Here is an 18,831-nt window from a genome sequence, read left to right on the forward strand (position 1 = left end):
TATCTTTGGCCCCCTCCTATTTCTCATCTACATGCTGCCCCTGGGTGACATCATCCGAAAGCACGCCGTCGGGTTCTACATGTACACTGACAACATCCAGCTCTATCTCACCACCAGCTCCCTCGACCCCTCCACTGCCTCTGATTTGACATGCAGCTTGTCTGACATCCAGTATTGGTTGAGCAGAAATTTCTTCCATTTTAATATTGGGAAAACCGAAGCCATTGTCTGCGGTCCTCGCCACAAACTCCGTTTCCTAGCCACCGACTTCATCCCTCTTCCTGGCCACTGAGGCTGAACCAGTCCGTTCGCAGCCTTGGTGTCCTATTTAAACCTGAGCTGAGCTTCCAATCCCATACCTGTCCATCACCAAGACCGCCTAATTCCATCTCTGTAACAACGCCGGTCTCCGCCCCGCCTCTGCTCATCTGCTGAAACCCTCATCCATGCCGTTGTTATCTTTGGACTCAACTATTCCAATGCTCTCCTGGCCGGCCTCCCACCTTTCACCATCCGTAAACTTGAGCTCATCCGAAACTCTGCTGCCCGTATCCCAACTTGCACTAAGTCCCGTTCTCCCATCAACCCTGTGCTCGCTGACGTACATTGGCTCCTGGTCTGGCAATGCCTTGATTTTAAAATTCTCATCCTTGTTTTCAAATCCCTCTATGGCCTCGCCTCTCCCTATCTCTGTAACCTCCTCCAGCCCTAAAGCCCTACGAGATCTCTGCGCTCCTCCAATTCTGGCCTCTTGCGCATTCCTGATTTTCGTCACTCCACCATTGGCGGCCGTGCCTTCAGCTCCCTAGGCCCTAAATTCTGGAATTCCCTCCCTAAACCTCTTCACCTCTACCTCTCTCTCCTCCTTTAAGACGCTCCTTAAAACCTACCTCTTTGACCAAACTTTTGGTCATCTGTCCTAATATCTCTTTATGTGGCTCGGTGTCAAATTTTGTTTGATAATCACTCCTGTGAAATGCTTTGGGATGTTTTACTACGTTAAAGGTGCCATATAAATGCAAGTTGTTGTGGTGATGTCAGGATCATTCAACGTGCATTTATGAAGTTAAATTAAACTTTGTTAATATTACTGACATAGAATTTTGAAGTATGCAGCATTCAGAGGATCTCTTCAGTCCAATAGAGTTTGTGTTGCAAACTGTACTTTAATTAAACAATTGAAATACAATTCAGAATTCAACAATAAGGCTGTAAGTACAGGTTAAGGCAAGGGAAAAGTGATGACGAGGTGGCAAAGTGGTTAATGCAATGGTTTAGTAAACCATTGTGCTGGGCAGGCCAAGGGTTTGAATCCTATTCTCACTGATAGGACAGTGTTGGATGCTTGCATTGCATCCATTTGGATAAAATCAGGCAAGGAAAAAGATCACATGGAATGTTTCCCTCTTTGTTGCACTTGAGGGACACAGTTTCTGTATGGGCCCAGCATAACTATGTATTTTATATTGGAGGGGGTTCTCCTGCCTCCTGCTTCTGTTTCTTCTTCGTCAATCCGTGGTGCATCCCAGCAGAGGGTGCCTGAAGAAACCTGGCAGTGGAGCTTGCGCTGTCCACGGACCAGAGAATCTGCATGTTCTCAGGGGCAGCCCAATGATGTTAGGAGGAAAAAGGTAGTTTTAGTTTTTCAAGGATTCCCCCAACCAGGACGATATTTGGGCCTTGCTGCTGTTCTGCACCCCCCCGCCCCCCCAACCCCAATGCAATGCCCTAACAAGCACTGAGTGTAATTTGGTCATGCAAATGACTCGGGCTAGGAATATCTTGGGCACCTCTCCCCTCACAGGCGCAGCACACCTCAGGCACGCCAAGCATGCCTGGTGCCCAGTGGGGGCCTAGAGAGGAAAATTGGCTCCATGTCTCTATCTTAAAAGGCCTGATTTATCTTGAAATACTCCTTTCACTTGGAGAAGATTAGAATTTGGTAAACATTTGTACATTAGGGATTATCTGTCACATTGTGAAAAACACAGTATCACAAGGGAAACTACAATCCAGTAACACAATAATATCTGTTATGTTATGCTGCTTCACTTCACATTTTGCGTAACTGTGAAGTGCTGTCTATTTTAACCTTGTACATCACCCACAGTGCAATGAGTAATGACACAGCACAGCCATAGTTAAGTTTAACAGCACTGTTACAACTCATGACTCTATGGCAAAGGTACAAAATTACATTATCTTACAATTTATGGCCACTTCTTTGCAGCCCAAGGCTATGATAGAATCTATGAGAGAATCTATATAGATCTGTGACAGTTCTATAATACAAAATCATGGCAATGTGTATTAATGAGACCCTTGAACAGAATGCAATGCTCTGTTCGGCAATTGGACTATTTTTTAGGAACGATTTGTGAAGAGCCTGCTATAATCACAAGGTCACAAGAGAGCCATGGACAAGGAAGGCCATTTGACACATCTGAGCTCATTCACCAAACAAGACCCTACAGCTACCCCCCCACCCCCATTCACTGCATCCAACTGTTTCTTAAATCATTCCAGGTTGTTTGTCCAAACTACTCGACCCATTCCACGTGTTGACCACTTCTTGTGTGCAGAAGAGCTTCCTGACATCAGTCCTGAACTTGTCTTTTACTAGTTTGAATCTGTGTACCATTATCCTACTCTCATGGTTTACTTTGAAGTAATGTTCTGAAACTACCTTTTCTATACCATTTACTATGTCAGATACCTCTGTAATTACACAACCTGTGTTATCCCATTCATAGCACACTCTAAACCGTTATTCTGTGTGAAGGTTGAATATATTCAAGGCTGAGTTGATAAAATTCAAGGCTGAGATAGACTCCGGACTATAGGGGAATCAAGGGATATGGGGATCGAGGAAAATGGAGTTGAGGTTGAAGATCAGCCATGATCTTATTGAATGGCGAAGCAGGCTCCGGGGGCCATGTGGCCTACTCCTGCTCCTATTTCTTATGTTCTTATTGTTCTTATGTACTGCACTCCAAACTGTTTTGTTTTATATGTAGCACAAGCCAGCCTGTGGAGCTGGATATCCCTTTGATTGGTACTTTAGCAGCAGGGTGTTGTAGGAGAAATGCTCCAAGAATTTCCTTAAATTTGAACTCAAAATGCAGCCAGTAGTCAGACTGATTGCTGAGAAAGAATGTGATTTACTCATGAAGGCTTGTTTAACCCCTGGCCCTTATTTAAATCCCACCGGCCAACTTCCACCACGTCCCACTTGGTGGGAAGTGGTGGAAAGTCGCGCAGCCCCGAGGCTGTCAGCCCAATACATGGTAGGTGGTGGGATCAGATCTCGCGGGGGTCTTGTGTTCAGGAAGCGGGAGGGGGAGTCCAGGGCAGGAGAGGCCTAAGCTTTCATCGTGGGGCCTGGAGGAGCATCCATGCTCCTCCGGGTCCTGCAAAGGAAAGATAAAAGCATACGTTTTTCAGCTTCGTCCGAGGCTGATCCTCTTCTGACTTGGTTCAGCGAGGCAGGAAAGGTGCAATGGGTTCTCCGCTCAGGCCCAAGTTAAAATTGTTGATGACGTTATTGGGAACGGACATGAACATGTTTAAAAAGGGCCCCACTGGGTTTGGGCGGGTGTCCTTTCTGACCGCTCAGCAGATTTTTTTAAGCTGAGGATGGTAGGAACAAAGAATATTCCGTCAGAAAGAGTGATGAAAGTCGAACCCATAACAGCTTTGAACAGAGAAGTGGATGAATATTTGAAAAAGAAAAACTTAAAACATTTTAATGGTGCAGTGCAATGGTGTGTGTCAGCATGGTTCATTTGATTGTTGGTTTAAGTCCTTCACCAGGAATTTGAGTTGATAATGTAGGCTGATAATTCCAATGCAGTACTGAGGGAATGCTGCATTGTCAGAGATGAGGGCATATGGAAAGGATGGAAGAATGGAACCAAATGAATAACTCTTTCAGAAAGCCAGCAAAGGCACAATGGGCCAAATGGCCTCCTTGTGTGCTAAAAATTCTATGATTCTGCGTAGCGTACTCTAACCAGTATTTTCCGGTATATCGTGCACTCCATCATATATTATCCTGTATATATGTAAGGAATCTTACAACACCAGGTTATAGTCCAACAAATTTATTTTAAAATCACAAGCTTTCGGAGATTATCCCCTTCGTCAGATGAATGAGTGAAAAGGTTCTCAAATCGCATATCTTACACTAGGCTGGGACAGCATCACACCAATCAAAAGGTGTCGTTGTTATTCAAACAGGCCAGTCACGGAGAACAGCACGTCCCATTACACTGGATATACATTGTGTCAATTACACAGACAGGCAGAAAGAAACCCAAAATGGCAGAGAGCGAGAGAGAGAATATTAAAAAACATAATTTTTTTCCCCCTTTTTGCTGGTGGGGTTACGTGTAGCGTGACATGAACCCAAGATCCCGGTTGAGGCCATCCTCATGGGTGCGGAACTTGGCTATCAACTTCTGCTCGACGATTTTGCGTTGTCGTGTGTCTCGAAGGCCGCCTTGGAGAACGCTTACCCGAAGATCGGTGGCTGAATGTCCTTGACTGCTAAAGTGTTCTCCGACTGGGAGGAAACCCTCCTGTCTGGCGATTGTTGCGCGGTGTCCGTTCATCCGTTGTCGCAGTGTCTGCACGGTCTCGCCAATGTACCATGCTCCGGGGCATCCTTTCCTGCAACGTATGAGGTAGACAACGTTGGCCGAGTCACAGGAGTATGAACCATGTACCTGGTGGGTGGTGTCCTCTCGTGTGATGGTGGTATCCGTGTCGATGATCTGGCATGTCTTGCAGAGGTTGCCGTGACAGGGTTGTGTGGTGTCCTGAAAACTGGGTAACTTGCTGCGAACGATGGTCTGTTTGAGGTTGGGTGGCTGTTTAAAGGCGAGTAATGGAGGCGTGGGGATGGCCTTAGCGAGGTGTTCGTCGTCATCGATGACATGTTGAAGGCTGTGGAGAACATGGTGTAGTTTCTCCGCTCCAGGGAAGTACTGGACGACGAAGGTTCAACGCTCTCAAGACCAACCGAAACATCGTCATCAAACCAGCGGACAAAGGAGGAGCCATTGTCATACAGAACAGAACGGACTATTGCAAAGAAGCATACCGACAACTGGACAACCAGGAACACGACAGACAGTTACCCGCAGATCCGACCAAAGAACACACCCACCAGCTCAACAAACTGATCAAGACCTTCGATCCAGACCTTCAAAGCATCCTACGCACTCTCATCCCACGTACTCCCCGCGTGGGACACTTCTACTGCCTCCCAAAGATACACAAAGCCAACACACCTGGACGTCCTATCGTATCAGGCAATGGAACCCTGTGTGAGAACCTCTCTGGATACGTCGAGGGCATCCTGAAACCCATTGTACAGGGAACCCCCAGCTTCTGTCGCGACACTACAGACTTCCTACAAAAACTCAGCACCCACGGACCAGTTGAACCAGGAACACTTCTCACCACGATGGACGTCTCGGCACTCTACACCAGTATCCCCCACGATGACGGCATCGCTGCAACAGCCTCAGTACTCAACACCAACAACAGCCAATCTCCAGACGCCATCCTACAACTCATCCGCTTCATCCTGGATCACAATGTCTTCACCTTCGATAACCAGTTCTTTACCCAAACACACGGAACAGCCATGGGGACCAAATTCGCACCCCAATACGCCAACATTTTCATGCACAAGTTCGAGCACGACTTCTTCACTGCACAGGACCTCCAACCAACGCTATACACCAGATACATCGACGACATTTTCTTCCTATGGACCCACGGCGAAGAATCACTGAAGAGACTACACGATAACATCAACAGGTTCCATCCCACCATCAAACTCCTCAGAATCGGTTTCTTTCTTGGACACACAAATCTCCATCAAAGACGGGCACCTCAGCACCTCACTCTACCGCAAGCACACGGACAACCTCACGATGCTCCACTTTTCCAGCTTCTACCCCAACCACGTCAAAGAGGCCATCCCCTATGGACAGGCCCTACGAATACACAAGATCTGCTCAGACGAGGAGGAACGCGATGGACACCGACAGACGCTGAAAGACGCCCTCGTAAGAACGGGATATGACGCTTGACTTGTCGATCGACAGTTCCGACGGGCCACAGCGAAGAATCGCATAGACCTCCTCAGAAGACAAACACGGGACGCAACCAACAGAGTACCCTTCGTCGTCCAGTACTTCCCTGGAGCGGAGAAACTACACCATGTTCTCCGCAGCCTTCAACATGTCATCGATGACGACGAACACCTCGCTAAGGCCATCCCCACGCCTCCACTACTCGCCTTTAAACAGCCACCCAACCTCAAACAGACCATCGTTCGCAGCAAGTTACCCAGTTTTCAGGACACCACACAACCCTGCCACGGCAACCTCTGCAAGACATGCCAGATCATCGACACGGATACCACCATCACACGAGAGGACACCACCCACCAGGTACATGGTTCATACTCCTGTGACTCGGCCAACGTTGTCTACCTCATACGTTGCAGGAAAGGATGCCCCGGAGCATGGTACATCGGCGAGACCATGCAGACGCTGCGACAACGGATGAACGGACACCGCGCAACAATCGCCAAACAGGAGGGTTCCCTCCCAGTCGGAGAACACTTTAGCAGTCAAGGACATTCAGCCACCGATCTTCGGGTAAGCGTTCTCCAAGGCGGCCTTCGAGACACACGACAACGCAAAATCGTCGAGCAGAAGTTGATAGCCAAGTTCCGCACCCATGAGGACGGCCTCAACCGGGATCTTGGGTTCATATCACGCTACACGTAACCCCACCAGCAAAAAGGGGAAAAAAAATTATGTTTTTTAATATTCTCTCTCTCTCTCTGCCATTTTGGGTTTCTTTCTGCCTGTCTGTGTAATTGACACAATGTATATCCAGTGTACTGGGACGTGCTGTTCTCCGTGACTGGCCTGTTTGAATAACAACGACACCTTTTGATTGGTGTGATGCTGTCCCAGCCTAGTATAAGATATGCGATTTGAGAACCTTTTCACTCATTCATCTGACGAAGGGGATAATCTCCGAAAGCTTGTGATTTTAAAATAAATTTGTTGGACTATAACCTGGTGTTGTAAGATTCCTTACATTTGTCCACCCCAGTCCATCACCGGCATCTCCACATCATGGCTACTATCCTGTATATAGCACACTATATCCTGTATTATCCTGTATATTACACACTCCAACCGGTATTATCCTGTGTATTGTGCACTCCATCCAATATTATCCCACATATAGTGCATTCCATACAGTATTATCCTGTATATAGCGCACTCCAACCAGTATTATCCTGTATATAGAGCATTCCATCCAGTATTATCCTGTATATAGAGCATTCCATCCAGTATTATCCTGTATATAGAGCATTCCATCCAGTATTATCCTGTATATAGAGCATTCCATCCAGTATTATCCTGTATATAGAGCATTCCATCCAGTATTATCCTGTATATAGAGCATTCCATCCAGTATTATCCTGTATATAGAGCATTCCATCCAGTATTATCCTGTATATAGAGCATTCCATCCAGTATTATCCTGTATATAGAGCATTCCATCCAGTATTATCCTGTATATAGAGCATTCCATCCAGTATTATCCTGTATATAGAGCACTCCATCCAGTATTATCCTGTATATAGTGCACTCCATCCAGTATTATCCTGTATATAGCGCACTCCAACCAGTATTATCCTGTATATACTGCACTCCAACCAGTATTATCCTGTGTATAGCGCACTGCATCCAGTATTATCCTGTATATAGCGCATTCCATCCAGTATTATCCTGTATATAGAGCACTCCATCCAGTATTATCCTGTATATAGTGCATTCCATCCAGTATTATCCTGTACATAGAGCATTCCATCCAGTATTATCCTGTATATACTGCACTCCAACCAGTATTATCCTGTGTATAGCGCACTGCATTCAGTATTATCCTGTATATAGCGCACTCCATCCAGTATTATCCTGTATATAGTGCACTCCATCCAGTATTATCCTGTATATAGTGCATTCCAACCAGTATTATCCTGTATATAGCGCACTCCATCCAGTATTATCCTGTATATAGAGCATTCCATCCAGTATTATCCTGTATATAGAGCATTCCATCCAGTATTATCCTGTATATAGAGCATTCCATCCAGTATTATCCTGTATATAGAGCATTCCATCCAGTATTATCCTGTATATAGAGCATTCCATCCAGTATTATCCTGTATATAGAGCATTCCATCCAGTATTATCCTGTATATAGAGCATTCCATCCAGTATTATCCTGTATATAGAGCACTACATCCAGTATTATCCTGTATATAGTGCACTCCATCCAGTATTATCCTGTATATAGCGCACTCCAACCAGTATTATCCTGTATATAGTGCATTCCATCCAGTATTATCCTGTATATACTGCACTCCAACCAGTATTATCCTGTGTATAGCGCACTGCATCCAGTATTATCCTGTATATAGCGCATTCCATCCAGTATTATCCTGTATATAGAGCACTCCATCCAGTATTATCCTGTATATAGTGCATTCCATCCAGTATTATCCTGTACATAGAGCATTCCATCCAGTATTATCCTGTATATACTGCACTCCAACCAGTATTATCCTGTGTATAGCGCACTGCATTCAGTATTATCCTGTATATAGCGCACTCCATCCAGTATTATCCTGTATATAGTGCATTCCAACCAGTATTATCCTGTATATAGCGCACTCCAACCAGTATTATCCTGTATATAGTGCATTCCATCCAGTATTATACTGTATATAGTGCACTCCATCCAGTATTATCCTGTATATAGTGCATTCCATCCAGTATTATCCTGTATATAGTGCACTCCAACCAGTATTATCCTGTATATAGTGCATTCCATCCAGTATTATCCTGTATATAGTGCATTCCATCCAGTATTATCCTGTGTATAGCGCACTCCAACCAGTATTATCCTGTATATAGTGCACTCCATCCAGTATTATCCTGTATATAGTGCATTCCATCCAGTATTATCCTGTATATAGTGCACTCCAACCAGTATTATCCTGTATATAGTGCATTCCATCCAGTATTATCCTGTATATAGTGCATTCCATCCAGTATTATCCTGTATATAGTGCACTCCATCCTGTATTATCCTGTGTATAGCGCACTGCATTCAGTATTATCCTGTATATAGTGCATTCCAACCAGTATTATCCTGTATATAGTGCACTCCAACCAGTATTATCCTGTATATAGTGCACTCCAACCAGTATTATCCTGTATATAGTGCATTCCATCCAGTATTATCCTGTATATAGTGCACTCCATCCTGTATTATCCTGTGTATAGCGCACTGCATTCAGTATTATCCTGTATATAGTGCATTCCAACCAGTATTATCCTGTATATAGTGCACTCCAACCAGTATTATCCAGAATGTAGCACACTCCAACCAGTATTATCCTGTATAGAGAGCATTCCATCCAGTATTATCCTGTATATAATGTACTCCAGCCAGTATTATCCTGTATATATTGCACACCAACTTGTATTACCCTGTATATAATGCATTCCATCCAGTATTATCCTGTATATAGAGCATTCCATCCAGTATTATCCTGTATATAGAGCATTCCATCCAGTATTATCCTGTATATAGAGCATTCCATCCAGTATTATCCTGTATATAGAGCATTCCATCCAGTATTATCCTGTATATAGAGCATTCCATCCAGTATTATCCTGTATATAGAGCATTCCATCCAGTATTATCCTGTATATAGAGCATTCCATCCAGTATTATCCTGTATATAGAGCACTCCATCCAGTATTATCCTGTATATAGTGCACTCCATCCAGTATTATCCTGTATATAGCGCACTCCAACCAGTATTATCCTGTATATAGTGCATTCCATCCAGTATTATCCTGTATATAGAGCACTCCATCCAGTATTATCCTGTATATAGTGCACTCCAACCAGTATTATCCTGTGTATAGCGCACTGCATCCAGTATTATCCTGTATATAGCGCATTCCATCCAGTATTATCCTGTATATAGAGCACTCCATCCAGTATTATCCTGTATATAGAGCATTCCATCCAGTATTATCCTGTATATAGAGCATTCCATCCAGTATTATCCTGTATATAGAGCACTCCATCCAGTATTATCCTGTATATAGTGCACTCCATCCAGTATTATCCTGTATATAGCGCACTCCAACCAGTATTATCCTGTATATAGTGCATTCCATCCAGTATTATCCTGTATATACTGCACTCCAACCAGTATTATCCTGTGTATAGCGCACTGCATCCAGTATTATCCTGTATATAGCGCATTCCATCCAGTATTATCCTGTATATAGAGCACTCCATCCAGTATTATCCTGTATATAGAGCATTCCATCCAGTATTATCCTGTATATAGAGCATTCCATCCAGTATTATCCTGTATATAGAGCACTCCATCCAGTATTATCCTGTATATAGTGCACTCCATCCAGTATTATCCTGTATATAGTGCACTCCAACCAGTATTATCCTGTATATAGTGCATTCCATCCAGTATTATCCTGTGTATAGCGCACTGCATCCAGTATTATCCTGTATATAGTGCACTCCATCCAGTATTATCCTGTATATAGCGCATTCCATCCAGTATTATCCTGTATATAGTGCACTCCATCCAGTATTATCCTGTATATAGTGCACTCCAACCAGTATTATCCTGTATATAGTGCATTCCATCCAGTATTATCCTGTATATAGTGTATTCCATCCAGTATTATCCTGTATATAGTGCATTCCATCCAGTATTATCCTGTATATAGTGCATTCCATCCAGTATTATCCTGTATATAGTGCACTCCATCCTGTATTATCCTGTGTATAGCGCACTGCATTCAGTATTATCCTGTATATAGTGCACTCCAACCAGTATTATCCTGTATATAGTGCATTCCATCCAGTATTATCCTGTATATAGTGCATTCCATCCAGTATTATCCTGTATATAGTGCATTCCATCCAGTATTATCCTGTATATAGTGCACTCCATCCTGTATTATCCTGTGTATAGCGCACTGCATTCAGTATTATCCTGTATATAGTGCATTCCATCCAGTATTATCCTGTATATAGTGCATTCCATCCAGTATTATCCTGTATATAGTGCACTCCATCCTGTATTATCCTGTGTATAGCGCACTGCATTCAGTATTATCCTGTACATAGCGCATTCCAACCAGTATTATCCTGTATATAGTGCATTCCAACCAGTATTATCCTGTATATAGTGCATTCCATCCTGTATTATCCTGTATATAGAGCATTCCATCCAGTATTATCCTGTATATAGAGCATTCCATCCAGTATTATCCTGTATATAGAGCACTCCATCCTGTATTATCCTGTATATAGAGCATTCCATCCAGTATTATCCTGTATATAGAGCATTCCATCCAGTATTATCCTGTATATAGAGCACTCCATCCTGTATTATCCTGTATATAGAGCATTCCATCCAGTATTATCCTGTATATAGTGCATTCCAACCAGTATTATCCTGTATATAGAGCATTCCATCCAGTATTATCCTGTATATAGAGCATTCCATCCAGTATTATCCTGTATATAGAGCACTCCATCCAGTATTATCCTGTATATAGTGCACTCCATCCAGTATTATCCTGTATATAGTGCACTCCAACCAGTATTATCCTGTGTAAAGCGCACTGCATCCAGTATTATCCTGTATATAGTGCACTCCATCCAGTATTATCCTGTATATAGTGCACTCCATCCTGTATTATCCTGTATATAGAGCACTCCATCCAGTATTATCCTGTATATACTGCACTCCAACCAGTATTATCCTGTGTATAGCGCATTCCATCCAGTATTATCCTGTATATAGTGCATTCCATCCAGTATTATCCTGTATATAGTGCACTCCAACCAGTATTATCCTGTATATAGTGCATTCCATCCAGTATTATCCTGTATATAGTGCATTCCATCCAGTATTATCCTGTATATAGTGCACTCCACCCTGTATTATCCTGTGTATAGCGCACTGCATTCAGTATTATCCTGTATATAGTGCATTCCAACCAGCATTATCCTGTATATAGTGCATTCCAACCAGTATTATCCTGTATATAGTGCATTCCAACCAGCATTATCCTGTATATAGTGCATTCCAACCAGTATTATCCTGTATATAGTGCATTCCATCCTGTATTATCCTGTATATAGTGCACTCCAACCAGTATTATCCTGTATATAGTGCATTCCATCCTGTATTATCCTGTATATAGTGCACTCCAACCAGTATTATCCTGTATATAGTGCACTCCAACCAGTATTATCCTGTATATAGTGCATTCCATCCAGTATTATCCTGTATATAGTGCACTCCATCCTGTATTATCCTGTGTATAGCGCACTGCATTCAGTATTATCCTGTATATAGTGCATTCCAACCAGTATTATCCTGTATATAGTGCATTCCAACCAGTATTATCCTGTATATAGTGCACTCCATCCTGTATTATCCTGTATATAGAGCACTCCATCCTGTATTATCCTGTATATCGTGCACTCCAACCAGTATTATCCTGTATATAGTGCATTCCATCCAGTATTATCCTGTATATAGTGCACTCCATCCTGTATTATCCTGTGTATAGCGCACTGCATTCAGTATTATCCTGTATATAGTGCATTCCAACCAGTATTATCCTGTATATAGTGCACTCCAACTTGTATTACCCTGTATATAATGCATTCCATCCAGTATTATCCTGTATATAGCGCACTCCATCCAGTATTATCCTGTATATTGTGCATTCCATCCAGTATTATCCTGTACATAGAGCATTCCATCCAGTGTTATCCTGTATATAGTGCACTCCATCCAGTATTATCCTGTATATAGCGCACTCCATCCAGTATTATCCTGTATAGAGAGCATTCCATCCAGTGTTATCCTGTATATAGCGCACTCTATCCAGTATTATCCTGTATAGAGAGCATTCCATCCAGTATTATCCTGTATAGAGAGCATTCCATCCAGTATTATCCTGTATAGAGAGCATTCCATCCAGTATTATCCTGTATATAGAGCATTCCATCCAGTATTATCCTGTATATACTGCACTCCAACCAGTATTATCCTGTATAGAGAGCATTCCATCCAGTGTTATCCTGTATATAGTGCATTCCATCCAGTATTATCCTGTATATAGTGCACTCGATCCAGTATTATGCTGTATATATTGCACTCCGACTTGTATTATCCTGTACATAGCGCACTCTATCCAGTATTATCTCGTATTTAATGCACTCCATCCAGTATTATCCTGTATATACTGCACTCCATCTTGTACTATCCAGTATATAGCGCACTCCAAGCAATATTATCCTGTATATAATGAATTCCATCCAGTATTATCCGGTATATTGCGCACTCCATCCAGTATTATTCTGTGTATAGTGCATTCCATCCAGTATTATCCGGTATACAGGGGGCTCTAGGGGGGGAGGAGCTAAATACGATTAAAATCACGAAGGAATTGGTACTCAGTAAATTAATGGGACTCAAGGCGGATAGATGCCCTGGACCTGATGGCTTACGTCCTGGGGTCTTGAGGGAAGTGGCAGTAGGGATTGTGGATGCTTTGGTAATAATTTCCCAAAATTCTCTGGACTCGGCAAAGGTCCCGGCAGATTGGAAAACTGCTAATGTAACACCCTTATTTAAAAAGGGTAGTAGGCAGAAGGCTGGAAATTATAGACCAATTAGCCTAACATCTGTGGTGGGTAAAATTTTGGAGTATTATCCTGTATATAGAGCATTCCATCTATTATTATCCTGTATATAGTGCACTCTATCCAGTATTATCCTGTATATAGTGCATGCCATACAGTATTATCCTGTATATAGCACACTCCAACTTGTATTATCCTGTATATAGTGCATTCCATCCAGTGTTATCCTGTATATATCACACTCTAACCTGTATTATCCTGTATATTGCACACTCTAACCTGTACTATCCTGTATATAGCACACTCTAACCTGTATATAGTGCAATCCATGCAGTATTATCCTGTGTATAGCACACTCCAACCTGTATTATCTTGTATATTGTGAATTCTAACGTGTGTTATGCTATACATTATACATCCTAACTTGTCTTACTATCTACTACACTCCAATCTTTATGCTACATGTAGCACATTCCAACCTGTGTTATGCTAAATGCACCATACTACAATCGTTATGCAAATGTGCATAATTTTCTCCAATCGCTCAGATAATGAAGCAGTCCGTGCCCGCATGCAGCAAGACCTGGACAACATCCAGGCTTGAGCTGATAAGTGGCAAGTAACATTCGTGCCAGACAAGTGCCAGGCAATGACCATCTCCAACAAGAGAGAGTCTAACCACCTCCCCTTGACATTCAACAGCATTACCATCACTGAATCCCCCACCATCAACATCCTGGGGGTCACCATTGACCAGAAACTTAACTGGACCAGCCATATAAATACTGTGGCTACAAGAGCAGGTCAGAGGCTGGGTATTCTGCGGCGAGTGACTCACCTCCTGACTCCCCAAAGCCTTTCCACCATGTACAAGGCACAAGTCAGGAGTGTGATGGAATACTCTCCACTTGCCTGGATGAGTGCAGCTCCAACAACACTCAAGAAGCTCGACACCATCCAGGACAAAGCAGCCTGCTTGATTGGCACCCCATCCACCACCCTAAACATTCACTCCCTTCACCACTGGCGCACTGTGGCTGTAGTGTGTACTATCTACAGGATGCACTGCAGCAACTCGCCAAGGCTTCTTCGACAGCACCTCCCAAACCCGCGCCCTCTACCACCTAGAAGGACAAGAGCAGCAGGCACATGGGAACAACACCACCTGCACGTTCCCTTCCAAGTCACACACCATCCCGACTTGGAAATATATCGGCATTCTTTCATCGTTGCTGGGTCAAAATCCTGGAACTCCCTTCCTAACAGCACTGCGGGAGAACCTTCACCACACGGACTGCAACGGTTCAAGAAGGCGGCTCACCACCACCTTTTCAAGGGCAATTAGGGATGAGCAATAAATGCTGGCCTCACCAGCGACGCCCACATCCCATGAACGAATAAAAAAAATCTCTGCATATTTCTTTATGTGGCATATTTAAACCCATCTCCTACTTTGTGTATATCCAGTTTGCTGTCGGAGTATCAAAGATTTTGCTTTCCTGTATTAGGCTGGAAATGACTTTAAAATACTACCATGTAAACATGTAATGGTGTAGATTTTCAACTTGCCACCCAGGTGTAGAACTGAAATCACTGGAAATGAATATCAGACAGTTTCTATAACGGGTGGCCGTTCTGCAATGGCAATTTAGCACTGTGGCAACAAGTTGAAACTCTACCCCCATGAGCCCATATTGAATTCTGTTATCCACAATTTTAATAGACTTCTTAACCCATGGAATTAGTGGACAGGGGAATTGATGAAAACAGACTGAGGATTCGTATGATGATATCGTTCAGTGTGGTTTTCAGGCTGCTGCTTTGAAATGATTGGCTGATATCACTGTAAATAACAAAGCAATGCTTTTGTTTTCACCTTCGTGCTGCAAACAAATATTCTGTTGTTTCTCTTTCTGCAGGACCACCGGTTCAGTGATGAAATTGACAAGCTGGCGGGTTATAAGACGAAGTCCATTCTGTGCATGCCAATTCAGAACTGTGATGGGGAGATTATTGGGGTAGCACAAGCCATCAACAAAAACCCTGCAGGAGTACCTTTCACTGATGATGATGAAAAAGTAAGAACTATACCTGGCAGTGTTGGAATTCTTCATTAATAATAAGTTTCTATAATGTAGATTGTTTCACTTAAATTTGATCCACATGGGGCATTCAAGATATTAGTATAGATATGAAGTTTTGAATTAAAAACTATGCTATGTAAATTGTTTTTATTTCAGGTTTACAACTTCATAACAAGTGCCTCCATTATATTGTTGTGCAAATATCAGCCTCTCTGTGTTGCAAAGTATCTTTGAATACTAATATGCTTTGATTTATACGATATTAAGCTTTAAGGAAATAAATTAATTTGCTTAAATTCACATCTAGTTTATAGTACAAACATTTTGAGTTATATCACTTGTTAGAACATAATTATAATACACTTCTTACCAGAAGTTTTTCTAGAAGTTATTGTTTCCATTTATAGTTTGTTCACTGTACTAATCTATTATTGAAAAAAGTATGTAATTGTGTTTCAGTTACCATGACCGGAAGATATGGGGGACAAGAATCCAAGGCCCTCCCACCATAAGTCCAGTGGGAGTGTGGTGGAAGGGCCAGAAATTAGGATGGGACTCAGATACATTAGGTCCCGATATTCCCTAACAGTTTCTTCAAGGACTGAGCCCCTGCCTGCCCTTAACAAAGACACCAATCTCAGAGGCAGTTTTGCTGGGAGGGGGAGGGGAGTCCCAGACTGGAACTTCCTCATTCCGCATGCTCAGCCTGGCGGACCAGTACTCTGAGTGAGAAGTGGGACCTACTTGGGGTACAGATGTGAGTCATGGTCTGGATCCCTGAAGATTAAAAAAATTGTATCAGTATTTTCAGCTCCCTTAGAAAGGGGCACTTAAAACATCTTTCTGAGGAGAGGGGAGATTGTCACCCCCTCTCTGGTGCAGCACCCTACACCAGAATTTCTGGTCTTCCCCCTCTGGTAGGTGTGTGAGATGCACCCCTAGTGGTGAAGGTGCCACCCAGATTATGTAAATGAGGTGACCTCCCCATGACTGCGCATATTTTGATGGGGTAGCAATGAAGGTCACCGACAGGCCCATCCTGGCACTTATGCTGGGATGGACGGCTCATGGATTTTAAGGCCATAGTGATCATGGTTCCTTTGTTAGAAAGGTAAAAAACCTACTTTGGAGGAAGATTTGCACCAGTTGTTATGTGCAGCAATGTTATATTATTTCAATGAGTTTATGATGTTGGTACATATAGTGACCAGAACAGTTCTTTATCCCACTCCTTTTAAAGATTCTAACTTATGTTGGTTTGGCTAAATTTCTTAGGATGCTAAAGTTGAGACCTTTTGTAATAAAGGATTATTCAATTCCTCTTGTGTGTTTGCTTGAGCTTTCTGTTTAACAAGGTGCAGAGAGCATACCAAACCACCTGGGATTGAAGTTTACACACTCAGCAAGATACCAAGAATCAGACTTTTAAAAAAGATCAGGCCCTATCAGTCACATAGGGTAAATTCTTTGTACATGCTTGTTGTCTTCAAAACCCAAATTGGACCATATTTGAATAAATCTGATTTAGGTCAGTGTAGGCCTTTTGTTAATTTGGTTCAGTGTCTGTCCCTACTGAATACTGCCAATTGGGCTACAAGCTCACTGTTATTGTGAAGAGCCTACCCGTTTAATTTAAACGACTAGGAATGTAGAATGGCAGATTTTGAAAGTTATTAATCTCATTATTTAGGCTGTAGCAAGGTGAATTACTGTGTTGAAGTAGCAAACACCTAAATTAGAAATGGCCTCCTGGAACAGCACCATCAAGAGTGGCATGGAGCCGTGCTGGCTGTAAGCACGAGGTAGAGATGGGAGAGGGGAGATTGGGGGTACAGCCTGGTGCACCCAATATGCTGCAGACCCCATCTTGTGGCAAAGAATGAAGTGGGCCTGCTGAAAGCAACACTGATGCCCTCATTACCAGTTTCTAAGATTTATTAAAATTGGTCCCGCTTTGGATCTTGAGGCTTTCTTACCACTTTCCCATTGGCTGCTCATTCATTTGAAATGAGTTCAGCAGTGTGTGATGGCCATGCTTTCAGCAGTAAGCTTCTTAAAGGTCACACTTGTTAATTTTGGGGACAGCACTCCTTCAGTACCGCATTGAAGTGTTAGCCTAGATTATGTGCTCAAGCAGATCACTTCACTCCACAGGAGATCAGTTTGCTCCACTCAGATTAAAAGCTTCATCTATTAAAGGGATGTCAGATTTATCTCAGAATTGTTGAAATCTGACTTATGTTTGCATTTATAAACTGTTTGAATTATAGCAAATCATAATTGCCATTAGTGAAACCCAGCTGAGGTGCAGGTCTCAAGACAGTACTGATACAAACATGTATTTGTCTGACAACCTGAAATCTTCCCTAGCTGCCAATGTATTGTTCTTCCTTCCAGTCTATGTATCCCACAGTACCACCCATTGGATTAGATAGTTTATACTGCAATGGCTATTGGTAGGTTTTAGATGGACTAAAATGGAAGTGTACTGTTTACATTCAATTTTCCTTGGTCAGCCCATTAACATAATTTCAGATGCCAATTTAGACATATCTGGAGGGCACACTAGAGGTGGAATTAGAAAATTATACTTAAGTCAAATTTAAAGAGATGGAGACTATGAAATAATTTTTACAAAAGGGAACAAAATTTCTGAAAGCTTCTGGGAAACTCTAAAGGCATCTCAATGCATTAGCAGCCGTTGTCAACAACAATAACAACTTGCATTTATATAGCACCTTTTAATGTAGTAAAATGTCCAAAGACACCTCACAGGAGCATTTTCAAACAAAATTTGACACCGAGCCACATAAGGAGATATTAGGACAAGTGAGAGATTTTAACGAATGTCTTAAAGGAGAAGAGAGAGGTAGCGATGCAGGGAAGTTTAGGGAGGGAATTCCAGAGCTTAAGGCCCAGGCAGCTGAAG

At 42.7% G+C, this 18,831-nt stretch overlaps 1 protein-coding gene across 1 annotated transcript in view; it reads left to right on the forward strand.

Moving 5' to 3' along the window:
• pde11al (phosphodiesterase 11a, like) overlaps nucleotides 1–18,831 on the forward strand; it is a 211,168-nt gene that overhangs the window by 43,131 nt on the left and 149,206 nt on the right. The window contains exon 2 of the mRNA XM_067997983.1: nucleotides 15,738–15,896. Within this exon, the coding sequence (XP_067854084.1) occupies nucleotides 15,738–15,896 (159 nt within the window). The remainder of the gene's footprint in view (nucleotides 1–15,737; nucleotides 15,897–18,831) is intronic.

Source organism: Heptranchias perlo, chromosome 2 (assembly GCF_035084215.1).
Source record: "Heptranchias perlo isolate sHepPer1 chromosome 2, sHepPer1.hap1, whole genome shotgun sequence".
Taxonomy (NCBI): domain Eukaryota; kingdom Metazoa; phylum Chordata; class Chondrichthyes; order Hexanchiformes; family Hexanchidae; genus Heptranchias; species Heptranchias perlo.